The sequence below is a fragment of the Delphinus delphis genome, chromosome 7 (assembly GCF_949987515.2).
Source record: "Delphinus delphis chromosome 7, mDelDel1.2, whole genome shotgun sequence".
Classification (NCBI taxonomy): Eukaryota; Metazoa; Chordata; class Mammalia; order Artiodactyla; family Delphinidae; genus Delphinus; species Delphinus delphis.
The window spans coordinates 57,938,682-57,958,965 of NC_082689.1; the positions used below are offsets into that span (position 1 = coordinate 57,938,682).

Below are 20,284 nucleotides of genomic sequence, written 5' to 3' on the forward strand. Positions count from 1 at the left end.
CAAATGCCTGCCACCATTACTTAGATAGTCTTTATTTTAAGTGCCATACCCATTGTGAAACTGCTTATTGTAAAATCTTAAGCCCCTGCAGGAGTAAAATGGTCTAAATCCCTTGCTGAAATGCCTCTGAATACAACTGAAATATAAAGGAACTTAATGTTAAACAATGTTGTATTTATTGCTATATGAACCTTATAAAATGTATGAAGTGGCTATGTTTATTTCTCAATAACAAATGATGAAAATTAGTGAAAAGGAAATAGCAGTATATTAAACTGACAAAAAGTTTATGTTTAACTTTGGTGTAGAAATTTTACCTTCCAACTTTTTAGACCTGCATTATAATGAAAATTTGCTTAGGAGAAATGTGTCTTTAACATTAGAGGAAAATGAGAATGGGAAAGTGGAATTATATGGATCATTCACTTGAGTATAAATCAAAATTTAATTGCTTTTAAAGAACCAAAAGGTAGATCAATTTTATTTTAGAAGAAGGACCAGCATGGATAGAATATTGGGTTCTAGATTAAATAACTATTAAAGTCTAATTTGAATGACAGAAACAGAGATACCTCAGGCCACTATTAAAAATTTTTTTTGTTTCCCTTTTTTAGGGCACATTTAAAGTGAAATCTTAAGAAGGTTCTAACTCCTGTCCTCCTGAAATGTAACCTATACCAGAATAGTATTGTTGCATAAGTTTGCAGTTCTATTTAAACACTTTACTTAAACAGCTATTAATTTAGTATTTTAGTTCATCTCTGTTCTGTGTATTTTTAACAGTGAAATTAAATATATCCTGTCTGATTTGTTTAGTTTTAAATTAAGCTCACTCGGAGCTAGCTTCCAGAGACTGTGACTTGGCCCTTGGTGCCTTTTGGCATCAGCTTTTATTAAAGTCAGTGCATGTTCTTGTCTTTGTCATCTTGGAAGGACGCTGATGCTAGTCATGCCAACTTGGATCCATTTCCAAGGTTTGCCACAGGAAGCAAAATACTGAAATTATCATAAAAGTAAATCATTCTTCAGGTTTTTAAAAATGTCACTGAAAGATGACTCGAAAGTGAGAACAGAATTTCTAGAGTTTAATAGTTGATAACTTATATGCCCTATATATATTGCAAGCATACAGAAGAATGACTATGTAAGAGGGAAGAGCAAGTCCTTGACCCATGGCTAGAAATAGCAAAAGTGTGTTTGTGTGCCATCCTGCTCTACTGTATGACTCAGGTTCTGGAATCAGCTCTGCTTTAAATGATTGCTGGCATCACACTCAGGTGAGCCCTAAAGGGAGCTTTCCCATTGAAAGACATGAATGTTGGGGTCTGAAGTACATTGAATACTTTTGTTGATCAACTTGGAGAGAACATGCTAATATAGAAATTTCATACATTATGTAGTTGACCAGTTGATTATTGAATGTGTTCTAATAGTATATGAGGTTTATTTTCCCGTGTTTTTCCTACAGGCGTAATGAAGTGGCTTAAAAAAGATGAATAAGAGCAAGGTTTTCCTTCTAGGGTAGGCATGCTTTTGGCTAGTTATCCCTAGTTGTTGCAGATTCATTCTTTGTGTTCAAAAGTGTAATTTTCCATATTCCAGACGACTCATAGAGATTAGCCACAGTTTGTTTAAACAAAGAAGACACACACAAAGCAATAGTTTTAAATATTTTTTCAGAAAGAATTCACTTGCTTACTTTTCTTAAAAACATCTTTCCCATTTCATTGAGGCAGATTTGGAAGTCAAACCAGAAACTTCAGGCTCTACTACGATGGAAAGCACTTTGTTGGGGAGAAGCGCTTTGAGTCCATCCACGATCTGGTGACTGATGGATTGATTACTCTCTATATTGAAACCAAGGCAGCAGAATACATTGCCAAGATGACGATAAACCCAATTTATGAGCACATAGGATACACAACCTTAAACAGAGAGCCAGCATACCAAAAACATATGCCAGTCCCGAAAGAGACACTTGATGAGAAAGATTCTACAGGCCAGGATGGGGTATCAGAGAAAAGGGTAAGCTACCATGAAACCACACTTTGTCTTCTTCTGTTTGGGGTTCTTATAAGAAAACCATTATTGCCAGAAGAAATTGACTTCTCCACAGTGCTTTGGAAAGGATATGCATTTTCCTTAATGTCTAGTTTCTGTGATGCTGAGCTTTGATCTATCTAATTCTTGTTAAGTTAAAATATGTCAGGTATATCTTTGTACTCCTGATTATTTCCTATTTTATCAGTTTCACAGTTTTAAAAATTTGTTGGAAAAATGACTCCTAGTAAAGAAGTTCAGGGGTTTTGGTCAGAAGCATAACTTACACTAGCTATATTACATAAAGAATTAAGGGGGTCACATTATCTATCAAACTTACTTTGTTTCCCTTAAAGATAATTTACTTTATGAAAGTTCTGTTCTTTAGCAAATTGATAGATAATATGTATTCTCAAATACACATGATTGAATTCAGTCTATCAATAACTGTTATACTGTTTTGAGAATCAGTCAGTCTTGAGTAACAGGAGAATTTATCTCTTTATGGACTTATGAAGTAACTGAATCCGGAAGATATACTTTTCTTTCATTATGAAAGACAATTTAAGTTTTTCATTTGTCATATTTTAATTGTAATGTGTTTAAGGTTAACATCAGAAGTTTCAATTCCTTGGCATTAAGATAATTTTACTTTGAAAATTGTCCCGAGCCTCCCTTTCATCCCCCAAGAAAAAGTGAGAATTTTCTCATGTTTTATATCGTGTGGGATTTAGTTGGGATAATTTTATGTATTTTAATTGTAATTGTGTTAGCTAATTCTTATATTCTCGAGTATCTTAAGTTGCCATATTAAAGAAATGTAGTATTATATAGTCATTGGAGCTTGATTCTGTCACCAAATAGATTTGTGCTCAAATTCTATCATTTTACCAGCTGAGCGACTTCATCAAGTTACAGAGGCTCTGTGCTTTAATGTTCTTATTTGTAAAATTGTAATAACAATCAACTTCTGAGGATTGACTGAATGAGATAGTATGTATAAAATAATCAAAGAGGGCTTGGCACAAAGTAAGCACTCAATATGAGTTTGGTGGTAATGTTACTGTGACAGTCATATTACCTCATGGTAGCATCCTAAAATACTTCCCATTATCTTGGAGTATTTAGGTACAGAATGGAAATTTCAGATGTTCATTGTCCATTTCAAATTTTAGTTTCTGGCAGATCTTACTTAGAGTGGCATTTTGTGGCTGCAGAGAAACCAACATTTTAAACTATAGTCTGTAGCAAATAGTTTTTCATCCACTTAAAGTTGTTAGGAACTACACATCTTTTTTGGAAGTAACCAGAATTTAGAGTCCTAAATGCATGCTGTATTTAATATTGTTCTTTTCACTCTAGTTCCCATTTTCTCACTTTTGGTTATTTTTCATTCATGGCATTTTTCAGTAATGCTTGTATTTAAATACCTAATACTGATATTATATGTTATGAAGATGTGCCTTGAATATTCTAAGTTAACATCTGTGAAATATTGTTTTAAATACGTACCTGTGAGTCTTTCAAATTTGATCAGCCTAATGATAACCTTTGCTAATGTGTTCTGTATACATTTTTGTACGTTAAGGGACTCAAGCTACAGACATTTAGCTATTTAACATTGGGCTAGTCATTTAACCTCACAGGGGCTTAGTTGTCCCTCCTACAAAATGAAAATAAATATTCACAGAGGCAAGAGACTGAGGTAGCTAGTGCCTAGAGGACGCTTTTAACTCTGGGATTCATGATGCCCTATGTATTCTGGCAACATTACCCGTTAAATTACCTGGATTTTTTTGTGCTGAAGGCCAGTGACATAGAGTGAAGTAGCTAGCCCAGAAAGTGTTTCTCTTCAGCAAGCCGTGATTAAGAATCATCTCTTAAAAACTACTCTTTGCTTTAAACTGCATGCATCTTAAATCTAGTTGGCTTAAAATCTACTCACTCAAAACTAGATTTATTTTATTTACAGGTGTCATCCAACAGGACAGGGATGATGACCTGTTCAACAGCTTGAAACATTGATTCCCTGTCACAGTGGATGACATTTGTAAGTAAAGACAATCATGTTTAACTGATTTAAGATACCTACTGACATTTATTAAAAATATTTAATAAATATTTTACTGGGTCCTGCATAGCTAAATCCCCTCTCATTCATCAGTCCTTTTCCTCAGAGGCAAAAAGTGTTGGCTTTCCAGGAGCTAGTATGCTGTTGTGGAAAGGATAGTAGCATTGGAATTAAGAGCTGGGTTCTACTACAGGCATTGATTTTTCTGTGTCACTTTCTTTTTTCCTTCTCTGTCACTTTTCAGTCTCTCTGTGGAGACTGTTTCCCACCTTTAAATAGGAGGGCTTTGGACTAGATGACATCCAAGGTCTGGTTTATATAGTCTGTGATCCTTCAGGGAATGCAGGTTTTGTAGGAGAGAGAACACAGCACGAGGAAGAGCACTGAGGTGGGGTCTAGAAAGGAGAGATCTGTTTTTTCGTATCTACTAAGTGTATGACCTTGGGACAATCCCCTAGCCTGTCTGGACTTCACTTCCTCTGTATATAAGACAAGGGGTTTCTACAAAACATTAATTTTACAGGATTTTAATAAATACTTACTGCAGAAAGGGTTCTGTGCTCAAATAGGTTTGATAAAAATTAAGTTTTTTTTTTAAAAAAACTTAACCATTTCTTTTCTGTAGGCTTCTCAGCTTTGCTGATGCCTAATGTACATTACGACTCTCAAGAGTGCTCCCAAACTTATCTGAATCACCTCGCCACTATTCAGAACATTTTGGGAAAATAATGTTTCACGAAACCAACTTTGGGAAATTTTGAACCAGATGATCTCTTAAGGTCTTTCCTTGTTATAAAATCTAGGGATGAGAATTCTACGCATATTTTTTTTTTCAGTCCTTAAGGTATAAGTTGAGTGTCTGAGCTTTTGTGGAAGGTTGGCAGGTTTTATGGCCACAAAGTTTTTTTGCCACAGAAAGTGAATCCTGAAGACTCTTTGTTGTCCCTAGGAAATCTGGTGGCCTGTTGTGTGGGGAAAAAAATTTTTTCCAAGAGTTATCTATCATTTTTCTCATTAACTATTTTTTTAAGATTTTTTTTTGATGTGGACCATTTTTTTTAAAGTCTTATTGAATTTGTTACAATATTGCTGCTTCTGTTTTATGTTTTGGTTTTTTGGCCACGAGGCATGGTATCTTAGCTCCCCAACCAGTGATCGAACCTTCACACCCTGCATTGGAAAGCGAAGTCTTAACCACTGGACCGCCAGGGAAGTCCCTCTCATTAACTGTTAAAGTTGCTTCTTCAGCTTCAATATCAATTAGAAACGTGTGTGTGTGTGTGTGTGTGTGAACGCTTTTTTCAAAACATTCTTCTCTTGTTTACTCATAAAATTTGTTGTGATTCCTAATCATAAATCAAAGAATCATGGAGTTGGAAGGGGCCTTCAAGGTTACCATGTTTCAGAAGCAATTTAAGCATACCCTCTGATGTTGAAATTCCTTCTTTGATATCCCTCTCTCTCTTTTTTTTTTTAAACATCTTTTTGGAGTATAATTGCTTTACAGTCAATTAGGAAGTTTAAATGTCTCTCAACATTTTTGAAAATATTTTTTATTCATGAAGCTGTAGCATGTTGAAAAGCCAGACTTCCTTCTCTTCTAGAACAGCTTACCTTTGGCAGTCTAGATTGGCCAAGAGCCCAACTTTTATTAGTTAATTTTTAAAAATTTATCTTGGAACTGTATTTGAATAGTTTCTTCCAAGTAGTGAAGATAGTACACTTGCTTCAACAGATACTGGACCTATGGCAGGATGCAATGGTTTTATGATAATTTTACACTTATTAGTAACGTAACTTTAAATCTGCCAAAACCATGCTTTTGAAAATGTCTCACGTGACTGTTAGCAATATAAACTGTCAAATAAAATATATAATTTGCATTTCAGAAACCATACTGTGAGTCAGAACTCTGACTCTAGCCAAAACCTCTTTACTTTCAGACTTAGTCCTCCAAGCTCCAAACCTGACTCACGTGTAAGAATGGCCTGTGATGCCGAGGGGCGGCAACATCAGCTTGGTTTTATGGAAGTTCACCAAGCTAAATAAGCTACGTGTGCCTGTGTGTGTGTGTATATATGTTTTGTTTCCCTGGAAGTTTGGAGTGAATGTAATTCTTGGCATATTTTCATATTAATTTATTCTTAAGGAGTTTCCTGTACATTTAAATTTCCTTCATCAAAGACTTCTTTGGGGATCGCCAGGCTGCGTATGTATTGAAAAGCCTTGTGAAACTTGAAGTTGAAATGAAAGCCCTGCCAAAAACTGCCATAACTACTGGAATTCTTTGGTTACCTCCATAAAATGACAGGAGTCTTCGTCCCTGTCAAAGGAGCACGGGCTGTCTGTCTGCTAATTGTCTTAGTCTCCCACAAAGCCACTCTTCTAAATGTTTTTACTTTGCTTAAAAATACATATAACACGTTTTCTGTTTCTGTATCATCTCAATGTAGAAATCAGCAAGAAAAATACTTAAATTTAATCATTATAAAAATAACAATACCAGAGGAGTGGGTAGCATGAAGCAGTCTGAAGAGAACTGTGTTTGGTTTCTGGATTTTGTGTTTTCCCAGTCTTTTGGGCCTTTTTTTTCTCCTTCCTTGTTCCTCCCCGAGCTGTGCTCCACTTGTTCTCCTTAACTCTGCCTTTATCCACATCCATCCCTCTTGCCCTTCGTCAGATTTACATGCCCAAGTCTCTCTCCTCTGTGGCTTGTTCAAGGTTAGGATCAGTTGTTCAGGGTGAACAGGCCCTTAGAGAACTGCTAGATGTGCCCAAGTTCACTTATTTGTATTAAAAAATCAATTTAGTAATTTATGAGGAGACTACAACTTCCATACAGAACTTCTAATAGTGGGTTTGTCCTCCTCTGTAACTGTCCTTCTTAAGAAATCAAATACAGTTTTAAAAAAAAGAAAAGCCTACATGGTCAGTACATAAGTACATATTAGTCTGTGTGCTCTTAGCAAGCCCTTAACCACCCTGGGTCTCAGTTTGCCTCATCTCTAAAATAAGGTCTATGGATTCCATTGCACTGGTGGTTATGAGTATTAATGAGATTTTGTAAAGTGGCCTTCCTTGTATGTGATGCATTATTGCACTCTAGGCTCAGAGCGATCACCAACCAGATGTCCCTTCATGGGTCTCAGTACTGTTCCCCCGCCTTCGCTAGAAACAGCATATTCAGGTTTCTCTTCAAGATCTGTCTTTTCAGTGCTTCAGTTTCCCTCTGAGTTCACAAGATAACATCAAAAGGTTCCTACTTGCTTCATCAAAAAGTGGAGTTTCTCTTAACAAAGACTGTGATACCTCTAATTGTGTCCAATTAAGAAGCATGTGTCTTTGCCCAATAATGTGCTAATGACTTTTAAGGCTAAAATATGTTATTTGCCTGTCATATTTACATTTTAATATTGACCAGTATTTTAACTCTACTTCCCCTAATTGTAAGACAAGTAAAGCCTTCTGGTCCTCTTCCTGTTAGTGAACTATTATTGAACCTGCACTCCTTGTTGAGACTGTTAGGATCTCTCAAATCTCCCCTAACTTCTAAGTCTGTTTATTTTCTTAACTCCAGCTGGGTAAACCCTCTCCTTCTTTGCCTTAATGTCTTCACACTTTATTTTCTAAGTAGTCTTTCACGAGCTATCTATATAAAGAAATTCTGTTAGTCAAAAGTTGTCTTGGAACTTAATCAAGTTAAGAGCACAGCAGAATATCATCCCCATTTCTTCTTTGGTTTCCATGAACTAAGTCATCTCCTGTCAAAATTAATTGCATTTAATTCAACCTCCTATTTGTAAGGAAACAGGCCAGGCTCTGGAAGTAAGAAAAGATGTACAAGATTTAAGCCCTGCCTCAAAGAGCTTATATTTTAATGTTTTCATTGTTTCTACCCTATTTAACACAGACATCCTGATAGCAAGAGGCAGGCCACCTGTATAATCTATGTAATATTACAGGTGTTCATCAAATATTAAGTTGGACTTACTCTGATTTGAGCTTGCTACTATAATAGCCCAGCAGATCACCGGAAACACTTTTGTAGATAAGAATGCTAATTTTTCAGAATCATGAATCAGAAATTAATATGACATTCTGGCATCTACCCCGGTTTCAAAGGCTTTAATCCCTCAATATTGTTTCACTTCTGAATCAGCACCTTGAGTTTTACATAAACAGTTGTTGACTAAATGAACAAATGAATAAATTACTATATTTTATGAATTCAGCCAAATCCAAGGCCCTAATATAATTCAGTCCTAAGACTGAGAAAGAAAAGTGTACTAATTCAACTTGATACTCTATATTTTTCCCTTTAAGAGCTAAGAATCTTTAGAATGTCCCTGTGAGGCAGGGAGGGCCATTCCTCTTTCCACAGATATACCATTTGAGTTACAGAGAAATTATCTTTGTGATATGCAATAGTTTGTGAAGGGTGGTGGGTAGCTGCACCTCGTTAGGGATATGCTCAAAGAAGCCAACGTGGCAGAGGGCATCTCCCCAAACTTACATTGTCAGTCGTGTGTCAGGACAACCTAGACCCCATCAGAGAATCATACTTGAAGTGATTAATGAAGACTCAAATGGGGCCCAGGAAATTGTTTGCATGAATCTCAGCTGTCCTTCCATCTTATCACCCACAGAAAGGATTAGTAATTGAAAGCCATTAGGGAAAACCAGATGGAAAGAGGAAGATGGAAGATAAACATCAGTTCCTCAGCTCCAAAGAACCAGGCCAACGGAAGACCAAATCGTAGTTTTCCAAGCCAGCCGCAGTTTTGGAAGATTTCTGTATATGAGCCAATTAAATAAATAACTCTTAATTTACTGGTTTGAGGGTTGGAAAAGGAAGCTGTTAGAAATTCTTTCATAGTTGCTATTTCAGAGCCTTTAGCATTTTGGTGGGAAAATAATTGATGGCAAGATCCCCGTCCATTAACTTTGTGAAACAGAAATAAACTCAGTGGCTTTATGATGGTAATAGCATTTTGGGGTCCCAAGCAAGTAGAGACTATCAAGCAATAATCTGGCCTTCCATGTTGCTCACAAACTAACTTTGTGGGCAATTCTAAAAGAATCAGCTCTCTAGTTTTAGTAAATCCTTACATTAGATCTTATGCTTAATGACTTGGACCTATAATTTTCATCTTCTGCTTTTTGCTCCATATTTCCCCCTTATATTTGGAGTCATTTCTCTTTCCCCCTAATATTTAGATCTCTCAGAGACTGATAAGTCAAAGCCATGCCCTGAGCCTTTTTGTAAGTTATGAAAACTTAATGGTATTTTTTTTTCTTTTTTTTTTTGCGGTACGCGGGCCTCTCACTGTTGTGGCCTCTCCTGTTACGGAGCACAGGCTCCGCACGCGCAGGCTCAGCGGCCATGGCTCACGGGCCCAGCCACTCCACGGCATGTGGGATCCTCCCGGACCGGGGCACGAACCCGTGTCCCCTGCATCAGCAGGCGGACTCTCAACCAATGTGCCACCAGGGAAGCCCAACTTAATGGTTTTATCTGGCCTCATAAGTTAGTCCTGAACTCTTCTTGGGTTTCCTTCAAGTTACTATAACTGGTCAAAAATGCTCAAACCTGAACTTTATATTGCAATAATTAGATTCTTTCAGTAAGAAATTATAGACATCTCTAGTGGCTACTATTTGTGCCTTTATTTATATGTCTCCTTTTAAGTTTAGTGCTGCTACGTTATTTTCACTGTGGTTTGTTCAGTAACTTGAATGAATCAGCCCTGTTATCCTCTATTTCCTTAGCTTCTGAAACCATCCAGTGAAAATCCACTGATGCTGTAGGTTTGCTGATGACCTATTTTATATTATTAAATTTTACATCTCATACAGCTTAAACATTTTCCTTGATAATTTCTAAGTTACTATACTTACTTACCAGCAGTGTTTGATAAAAGTTCACCTTTGCTGTAAAATTTCCCTCCAAAAGCAGAAGCTTTTATATAAGCTGCAGATTGTTTAGCACGTTGTTAAGAGATTTACACCTCCCTTCCTTTTGCCCACTCAGCAGGAAGAGATCCCTGATTGTGGATATAGTTTGCTTCATAACTTTAGAATGATTTTGGGCTGCTGCCCAAGTTCATAGTAAGGAAGAAACTGGTGCCCTATCCCTTGAGAAAGTTCTGTTTTTCTATATAGCGGGGAAAACTCTACAAATTAGCCCATACCTGTTTATAGGTTTGTTTTCCGAGAATTCTTTATAAGTGAAATTTATTGAGTATAATTTACATACAGTAAAATGTATACAGTTACATGTACAGTTTGATGAGCTTTGACAAATGTATGCATCTGTGTAACCACCGCGTACAATCAAATATAAAACATTTCATTACTCCAGAAAGTTCCCTAGTGCCCCTTTGTAGAAAATCCCACCTCTTACCCCCTGCCTAAGGCAACTACTGATTAGATTTCCATCTGACAAGAAATTTGTTTAATGGTTGATATGACAGGTGACATCCTATCTAATGTTTTAACTTTCTATATTTATAGCACTTCTGACCTCCATCTTTTTTCTTTTTATTTATTATAAACACATCATCTTAATATCTTTAAATACCTATCTTCATTATCCCTGATTTTAGATGTAAAATTTCTCAGGTCATGTATTTTTAGGGAAATATGAGCAACAAAGGAATTGTTGGTATGTAGTAGTGCTCGCAAAATACTATAACTTGTTGAAGTTAAGCCCTATCACTGGACTCTTCACTTTTTAATCTGTATTAAGGACTTTAATAAATTTGGGTGCACAATGAAAGAGGGTTCTTAGGTGCAGGGAGAGAGATCTGCTGGGGTCTTGGACCTGAGCCAGAAGAACTCAGTCAGCCCTCCTTTAATCACTGGCTGTTCTCCTTGCCATTCCTCTCTGACCTGGGCTAGGTCCCATGGCAGGGTGTTAGTCACGGTCAAGTTGATGGAAAAGAAGGGTGTCCCCTGCTCTCTGAATGTGAACTGTTACTACATGGTACCAGATATCACAATGAGAAAAACTACCATTTCTGCTTCATCCTCCCAGTCTACTCCAAGGGAAAAAGGCATTCTTTGTGGCAATGATATGATTCCAGAATTCCCTGTGGAACACCACTAAAGCATTTGTTTTTCAGCTTCATTGAGACCACTAAAGCATTTATATTTCTCTCCCTGTAATCCTTGAAAGCATGCAGGTGCAAGCCACTCAGGAATCCTGTAGACCAGAGTTCTCTGCCCAGTCCCAGGTGAAGAGGGACATTCTCTGTGTAACAAGCTCCCATGGGAGGACTATGGGTCGTATAAAATTCCTGGAGAAATGGTTATAACTTTTCTCCTGTCTCCCTCAAAAAAGCCTATTGGAATGTGAGTGAATGAGAAAACAGTGGAAAACAATAAGAACATAAAAATCCCACCAAATCCTACTATTGACGGATAACATAACCAATAATATTCTGCTGTTTATCCTTCTAGAGTATATGTGTGTGTGTGCGTGTGTGCGCGCGCGCGCGTGCGTGCGCGCGTGAGAGAGCAAGCGAGAGCGCACACCAAACTTGTTTATCATTTACAGTTACCCAGTTCTAAATTAACAAAGCTTTTTGAGATGAAAGGATTTCCATAAGTTCCATCTGCAGCATACACAGAGGGACTTAGTTGGAATTATTATTTAAACCAGAAATATTTTGCTATCTTGTGGACGTAACATTCTAATTGCCACTTATTTCAGTGTGAATAGTAAATTTCCATTGTTTTCTTTTAGATAAAGCCCCCTCACCAAAATGTGTTTGCCTAATTAACGATTATGACAGATACTTTTATTTGGAACAGAGTTCATAGTTATTGCAAAGGGGCTGATTTTTTTTTCATATTTTTAAATTCATAGTGATATTGGATTGTAAACAAAGGATTTTAATCTTTCACTTTGAGTTTCATACAGAAATATTCTAAACTTTTAAGCTAAATTAATTTTTTTGCTCTAGGACAGAATGCGTAAATAATAATGGATCTTTAACATTTGATCTGGTCTTAACTCATAAAAGAAATTCTGTACCCCTCTGGGCTAGTGTTTGGTCATTCCTTTGGAGCAGTCCACAGCATCTAGTTCAAATGCTCTCTTTAGGCTACTCCCTTTCTCTCTTAATTCCTTATTTTTTGAGATTTGTTTTCCACAAAGATCCACCTTTACTCCGCAAATAAAAGCACTTCAGAAGGAGCTTTGATTATCACATGTTGTCTCTTATTTATTCAGTCATTCCCACACACACCCCCAAAACAATTTTTTTTAATTGGGCATCTCCTTGGGAAAGATCAGGATCCTCATCTTATGACTTTAAGTAATGATGTCACTTTCAGCATGTCATCAACCTCTCTGAGCCTCAGTTGTGAAATGAAGGACTCAGCTTCACATGTGGCATTCAGGTCCCTTCTAGCTGTCACCCATAAATTTTCGTTAACCCTCAAGAGGTTTCTCAGACGTAAGATTCTGTACTTCTGAGAACTTATTATTTAAGAAGTAGAACAGACTGAAAACATGCAGATTTTTAAAAAATTTTATTTTATATTATAGTATGGTTGATTTACAATGTTGTGTTAGTTTCAGGTGTACAGCAAAGTGATTTAGTTATACCTACACATATATCTATTCTTTTTCAGATTCTTTTCCCATATAGTTTATTACAAGTATTGAATAGAGTTCGCTGTGCTATACACTAGGTCCTTCTTGATTATCTATTTTATATATAGTAGTGTGCATATGTTAATACCAACCTCCTAATTTATTCCTACCCCCATCTTGACCCTTTGGTAACCATGTTTGTTTTCTAAGTCTGTGAGTCTATTTCTGGTTTGTAAATCAGTTCATTTGTATTATTTTTTACATTCCACATACAAGTGACATCATAATATTTGTCTTTCTCTGTCTGATTTACTTCACTAGGTATAATAACCTCTAGGTCCATCCATGTTGCTGCAAATGGCATTGTTTCATTTTTTATGGCTGATTAATATTCCATTTGTGTATATGTGTGTGTGTGTGTGTGTGTGTGTATACCACATCTTCTTTATCCATTCATCTGTTGATGGACATTTACATTGCTTCCATGTCTTGGCTATTGTAAATAGTGCTGTAATGAACATTAGGGTATGTGTATCTTTTAAAAGTATGGTTTTCTGCGGATATATGCCCAGAAGTGGGATTGCTGGGTCATATGGTAACTCTATTTTTAGTTTTTTAAGGAACCTCCATACTGTTCTCCATAGTGACTGTACCAATTTACATTCCCACCAACAGTGTAGGAGGGTTCCCTTTTCTCCACACCCTCTCCAGGATTTATTGTTTGTAGACTTTTTGATTATGGACATTCTGACTGGTGTGAGGTGATACCTCATTGTAGTTTTGATTTGCATTTCTCTAATAATTATCAATGTTGAGCATCTTTTCACGTGCGTTTTGGCCATCTGTATGTCTTCTTTGGAGAAATGTCTATTTAGATCTGCAAATTTTTCTATTGGGTTATTTGCTTTTTTTTTTAACATCTTTATTGGAGTATAATTGCTTTTCAATGTTGTGTTAGTTTCTGCTGATAACAAAGTGAATCAGCTATATGTATACATATATCCCCATATGCCCTCCCTCTTGCATCTCCCTCCTACCCTCCCTATCCCACCCCTCTAGGTGGTCACAAAGCACTGAGCTGATCTCCCTGTGCTATGTAGCTGTTTCCCACTAGCTATCTATTTTACATTTGGTAGTGTATATATGTCCATGCCACTCTCTCACTTCGTCCAGCTTACCCTTCCCACTCCCGGTCCTCAAGTCCATTCTCTATGTCTGCGTCTTTATTCCTGCCCCTAGGTTCATCAGAACCGTTTGTTTTTTTTTTTATTCCATATATATGTGTTAGCATGCGGTATTTGTTTTTCTGACTTACTTCACTCTGTATGACAGACTCTAAGTCCATCCACCTCACTACAAATAGTTCAATTTCGTTTCTCTTTATGGCTGAGTAATATTCCATTGTATATATGTGCCACATCTTCTTTATCCATTCATCTGTCAGTGGACACTTAGGTTGCTTCCATGTCCTGGCTATTGTAAATGGAGCTGCAATGAGCATTGTGGTGCATGTCTCTTTTTGAATTATGGTTTTCTCAGGGTATATGCCCAGTAGTGGGATTGCTGGGTCATATGGTAGTTCTATTTTTCGTTTTTTAAGGAACCTCCATGCTGTTTGCCATAGTGGCTGTATCAGTTTACATACCCACTAACAGTGCAAGAGGGTTCCCTTTTCTCGACACCCTCTCCAGAATTTATTGTTTGTATTTTTTTTTTTGATGATGGCCATTCTGAATGGTGTGAGCTGATACATCATTGTAGTTTTGATTTGCATTTCTCTAATGATTAGTGATGTTGAGCATCCTTTCATGTGTTTGTTGGCAATCTGTATATCTTCTTTCAAGAAATGTCTGTTTAGGTCTTCTACCCATTTTTGTATTGGGTTGTTTGGGGTTTTTTTGATATTGAGCTGCATGAACTGCTTGTATATTTTGGAGATTAATCCTTTGTCAGTTGCTTCGTTTGTAAATCTTTTCTGCCACTCTGAGGGCTATCTTTTTGTCTAGTTTATGGTTTCCTTTGCTGTGAAAAAGCTTTTAAGTTTCATTAGGTCCCATTTGTTTATTTTTGGGTTTATTTCCATTTCTCTAGGAGGTGGGTCAAAAAGGATCTTGCTGTGATTTATGTCATAGAGTGTTCTGCCTTTGTTTTCCTCTAAGAGTTTTGTATTGTCTGGCCTTACATTTGGGTCTTGAATGCATTTTGAGTTTATTTTTGTGTATGGTGTTAGGAAGTGTTGTAATTTCATTCTTTTACATGGAGCAGTCCAGTTTTCCCAGCACCACTTATTGAAGAGGCTGTCTTTTCTCCATTGTATACTCTTGCCTCCTTTATCAAAGATAAGGTGACCATATGTGCATGGGTTTATCTCTGGGCTTGTTATCTTGTTCCATTGATCTATATTTCTGTTTTTGTGCCAGTACCATACTGTCTTGATTACTGTAGCTTTGTAGTATAGTCTCAAGTCACGGAATATATATATATATATTATAGTAGACTATATAGATTATTATATAGACTATATAGTAGACTATATAGATTATTATATAGACTATATGGTATAGTCTCAAGTCACGAAATATATATCTGACACATATTTCTCCATTTTTCTTTCTCAAGATTGCTTTGGCTATTCGGGGTCTTTTGTGTTTCCATACAAATTGTGAAATTTTTTGTCCTAGTTCTATGAAAAATGCCATTGGTAGTTTGATAGGGATTGCAGTGAATCTGTAGATTGCTTTGGGTAGTATAGTCGTTTTCACAATGTTGATTCTTCCAATCCAAGAACATGGTATATCTCTCCATCTGTTTGTATCATCTTTAATTTCTTTCATCAGTGTCTTATAGTTTGTCTCCTTAGGAAGGTTTATTCCTAGGTATTTTATTATTTTTGTTGCAGTGGTAAATGGGAGTGTTTCCTTAATTTCTCTTTCAGATTTTTTTGTCATTAGTGTATAGGAATGCAAGAGATTTCTGTGCATTAACTTTGTATCCTGCTACTTTACCAAATTCATTGATTAGCTGTAGTTTTCTGGTAGCATCTTTAGGATTCTCTATGTATAGTATCATGTCATCTGCAAACAGTGACAGTCTTACTTCTTCTTTTCCAATTTGGATTCCTATTGTTTCTTTTTCTTCTCTGATTGCCATGGCTAAAACTTCCAAAACTATGTTGAATAGTAGTGGTGAGAGTGGGCAACCATGTCTTGTTCCTGATCTTAGAGGAAACGGTTTCAGTTTTTCACCATTGACAACGATGTTGGCTGTGGGTTTGTCATATATGGCCTTTATTATGTAGAGGTAGGTTCACTCTATGCCTACTTTCTGGAGAGTTTTGTTGAATTTTGTCGAAAGTTTTTTCTGCATCTATTGAGATTATCATACGGTTTTTATTCTTCAGTTTGTTAATATGGTGTATCACATTGATTGATTTGCATATACAGAAGTTCCTTGCATTCCTGGGATAAACCCCGCTTGATCATGGTGTATGATCCTTTTAATGTGCTGTTGGATTCTGTTTGCTAGTATTTGTTGACGATTTTTGCATCTATGTTCATCAGTAATATTGGTCTGTAGTTTTCTTTTTTTGTGACATCTTTGTCTGGTTTTGGTATCAGGGTGATGGTGGCCTTGTAGAATGAGTTTGGGGGTGTTCCTCCCTCTGCTATATTTTGGAAGAGTTTGAAAAGGTAGGTGTTAGCTATTCTCTAAATGTTTGATAGAATTCACCCCTGAAGCCATCTGGTCCTCAGCTTTTGTTTGTTGGAAGATTTTTAATCACTGATTAAACTGATTTTTAATCAGTTTCAATTTCAGTGCTTGTGATTGGTCTGCTTATATTTTCTGTTTCTTCCTGGTTCAGTCTTGAAGGTTGTGCTTTTCTAAGATTTTGTCCATTTCTTCAAGGTTGTCCATTTTATTAGCATATAGTTGCTTGTAATAATCTCTCATGATCCTTTGTATTTCTGCAATGTCAGTTGTTCTTCTCCTTTTTCATTTCTTATTCTATTGATTTGAATCTTCTCCCTTCTTTTCTTGATGAGTATGGCTAATGGTTTATCAATTTTGTTTCTCTTCTCAAAGAACCAGCTTTTAGTTTTATTGATCTTTGCTGTTGTTTCCTTCATTTCTTTTTCATTTATTTCTGATCTGATCTTTATGATTTCCTTCCTTCTGTGAAGTTTGGGGGTTTTTTCTTCTTTCTCTAATTGCTTTAGGTGTAAGGTTAGGTTGTTTATTTGAGATGTTTCTTGTTTCTTGAGGTAGGGTTGTATTGCTATAAACTTCCCTCTTAGAACTGCTTTTGCTGCATCCCATAGGTTTTGGCTTATTGTGTTTTCATTGTGATTTGTTTCTAGGTATTTTTTGATTTCCTCTTTGATTTCTTCAGTGATCTCTTGGTTATTTAGTAGTGTATTGTTTAGCCTCCATGTGTTTGTATTTTTTACAGTTTTTTTCTGTAATTGACATCTAGTCTCATAGCATTGTGGTTGGAAAAGATACTTGATATGATTTCAGTTTTCTTAAATTTACCAAGGCTTGATTTGTGACCCAAGATATGATCTATCCCGGAGAGTGTTCTGTGAGCACTTGAGAAGAAAGTGTATTCTGTCGTTTTTGGATGGAATGTGCTATAAATATCAATTAAGTCCATCTTGTTTAATGTATCATTTAATGCTTGTGTTTCCTTTTTTATTTTCATTTTGGATGATCTGTCCATTGGTGTAAGTGGAGTGTTAAAGTCCCCTACTATTATTGTGTTACTGTCAATTTCCCCTTTTAAGGCTGTTAGCATTTGCCTTATGTATTGAGGTGCTCCTGTGTTGGGTGCATAAATATTTACAATTGTTATATCTTCTTGGATTGATCCCTTGATCGTTATGTAGTGTCCTTCTTTGTCTCTTGTAATAGTCTTTATTTTAAAGTCTATTTTGTCTAATATGAGAATTGCTACTCCAGCTTTCTTTTGATTTCCACTTGCTTGGAATATCTTTTTCCATCCGCTCCCTTTCAGTCTGTATGTGTCCCAAGATCTGAAGTGGGTCTTTTGTAGACGGCATACATACAGGTCTTGTTTTCGTATCCATTCAGCCAGTCTGTGTCCTTTGGTTAGAGCATTTAATCCATTTACATTTAAGGAAATTATTGATATGTATGTTCCTATTACCATTTTCTTAATTGTTTTGGGTTTGTTTTTGTATCCTTTTCTTCACTTGTGTTTCCCAGTTAGAGAAGTTCCTTTCGCGTTTGTTGTAAAGTTGGTTTGGTGTGCTGAATTCTCTTAGCTTTTGCTTGTCTGTAAAGGTTTTAATTTCTCTGTCAAATCTGAATGAGATCCTTGCTGGGTAGAGTAATCTTGGTTGTAGGTTTTTCCCTTTCATCACTTTCAACATGTCCTGCCTCTCCCTTCTGGCTTGCAGAGTTTCTGCTGAAACATCAGCTGTTGACATTTTGGGGATTCCCTTGTATGTTATTTGTTGCTTTTCCCTTGCTGTGTTTAATATTTTTTCTTTGTATTTAATTTTTGATAGTTTGATTAATATGTGTCTTTGTGTGTTTCTCCTTGGATTTATCCTGTATGGGACTCTCTGTGCTTCCTGGACTTGACTATTTCCTTTCCCATATTAGGGAAGTTTTCAACTATAATCTCTTTAAATATTTTCTCAGACCCTTTCTTTTTCTCTTCTTCTGGGACCCCTGTGATTTGAATGTTGGTGTGTTTAATGTTGTCCCAGAGGTCTCTGAGACTGTTCAATTCTTTTCATTCTTTTTTCTTTATTCTTCTCTGGTAGTTATTTCCACTATTTTATCTTCCAGGTCACTTTTCCATTCTTCTGCCTTAGTTATGCTGCTATTGATTCCTTCTAGAGAATTTTAAATTTCATTTATTGTGTTGTTCATCATTGTTTGTTCATTCTTTAGTTCTTGTAGGTCCTTGTTAATTGTTTCTTATATTTTCTCCATTCTATTTCCAAGATTTTGGATCATCTTTACTATCATTACTCTGAATTCTTTTCCAGGTAGACTGACTATTTCCTCTTCATTTGTTTGGTCTGGTGGGTTTTTACCTTGCTCCTTCATCTGACACATATTTCTGTCTTCTCATTTTGTTTAACTTACTGTGTTTGGGGTCTCTTTTTCACAGGTTCGTAATTCCCATTGTTTTTGGTGTCTGCCCCCAGTGGATGAGGTTGGTTCAGTGGCTAGTGTAGGCTTCCTGGTGGTGGGGACTGGTGCCTGTGTTCTGGTGGTTGGGTCTTGATCTTGTCTTTCTGGTGGGCAGGACCGTGTCCAGCAGTGTTTTTTGGGGAGTCTGTGAACTTAGTCTGATTTTAGGCAGCCACTCTGCTAATAGGTGGGGTTGTGCTCCTGTCTTGCTAGTTATTTGGCATGGCGCGTCCAGCACTGGAGTTTGTTGGCCATTGGGTGGAGCTGTGTCTTAGTGTTGTGACGCAGATCTCTGGGAGAGCTTTCGCCGATTGATATTATGTGGGGCTAGGAGGTCTCTGGTAGTTCAGTGTCCTGAACTAGGCTCTTCCACTTTGGAGGTTCAGGCCTGACACTAGGCCGGAGCACCAAGACCCTGTCAGCCACACGGCCAGGTCCGTGGGGATTTTCTTGCCTTTTGGGAAGTCTGAGGTCTTCTGCCAGCATTCAGTAGGTCTTCTGCAGGAGTTGTTCCACATGTAGATGTATTTTTGATGTATTTATGGGGAGGAAGGTGATGTCTTACCCCTCCGCCATCTTGAAGGTCCCCCTACAATAGGAAACTCCACTGAAGACACCAACCGCCTCAAGAGCTAGAGGTACATAGGCATTTTTTCAGAGGGTTTACAACTTGGTTTTTTTTCTTTTCCTTTGTGCTTTGTCTAGTTTCACTTGTTCACAGGGTACCTCATGCAGAGGCCTCGCACCCAGCAGTTCACATTAGAGTGCCTAGTGAGAAATGGCTGCCCTGCCACCTCAGCTCGGTGGGTCGAGCCCTGTGCAGAAGCGCTGCCCTGACACTGCAGCTCAAGATGGCAGTGGAAGGCCTGGGTTGTTTGTTTTTTTTCTGCATGAGCTGTTTGTGTATTTCGGATTTAATCCCTTGTTGGTCACATCGTTTGCAAACATTTTATCCCATTCTGAGGGTTTTCTTTTCATTTTGTTTATGGTTTCCTTTGCTGTGCAAAAGCTTTTAAGTTTAAACATGCACATTTAAGTATAGGCTTGACTCTGCTACTGACTAGGATTTTAAGTCTTTGAGCTGGTCATATAATTTTTTTTGGCCTCAAGAAATTGAAGGTCTCCTCTTGCTCCTCAGTATAGATCCTCTAAAAGTTGTAAAACTAAGAATAATAACAGTAGTAACTAACGTTTATTGAGCCTCTTTATGTGAGAAAGTCAGCTAAGTACTTTACCGGATTATCTCCTTTAATCTTTGTAACAATCCTTTTGAGAGTAGGTATTATAGTAACATGGGTATCTTTGGGGATGATAGGTTTATGGTGAGTTATCAAGGGATTCTATTGGTGTGTTTTAATAGTGCATCCTTTATTTTTAAATATGAAATCATGGAGGACAACCAG

General features: G+C 36.9%; 1 protein-coding gene across 3 annotated transcripts in view; it reads left to right on the forward strand.

The window, feature by feature from the left end:
• The window catches only part of CHN1 (chimerin 1), a 173,529-nt gene that overhangs the window by 84,231 nt on the left and 69,014 nt on the right, over positions 1 to 20,284 (forward strand). For 2 of the 3 annotated variants that reach the window (XM_060016554.1, XM_060016555.1), the window contains one exon: positions 1,737 to 2,025. In XM_060016554.1, coding sequence (XP_059872537.1) covers positions 1,737 to 2,025 — 289 coding nt within the window. Of the gene's footprint in view, positions 1 to 1,736; positions 2,026 to 4,066; positions 4,091 to 20,284 lie in introns of those variants that run through there. The other variant, XM_060016557.1, reaches the window with a different exon arrangement.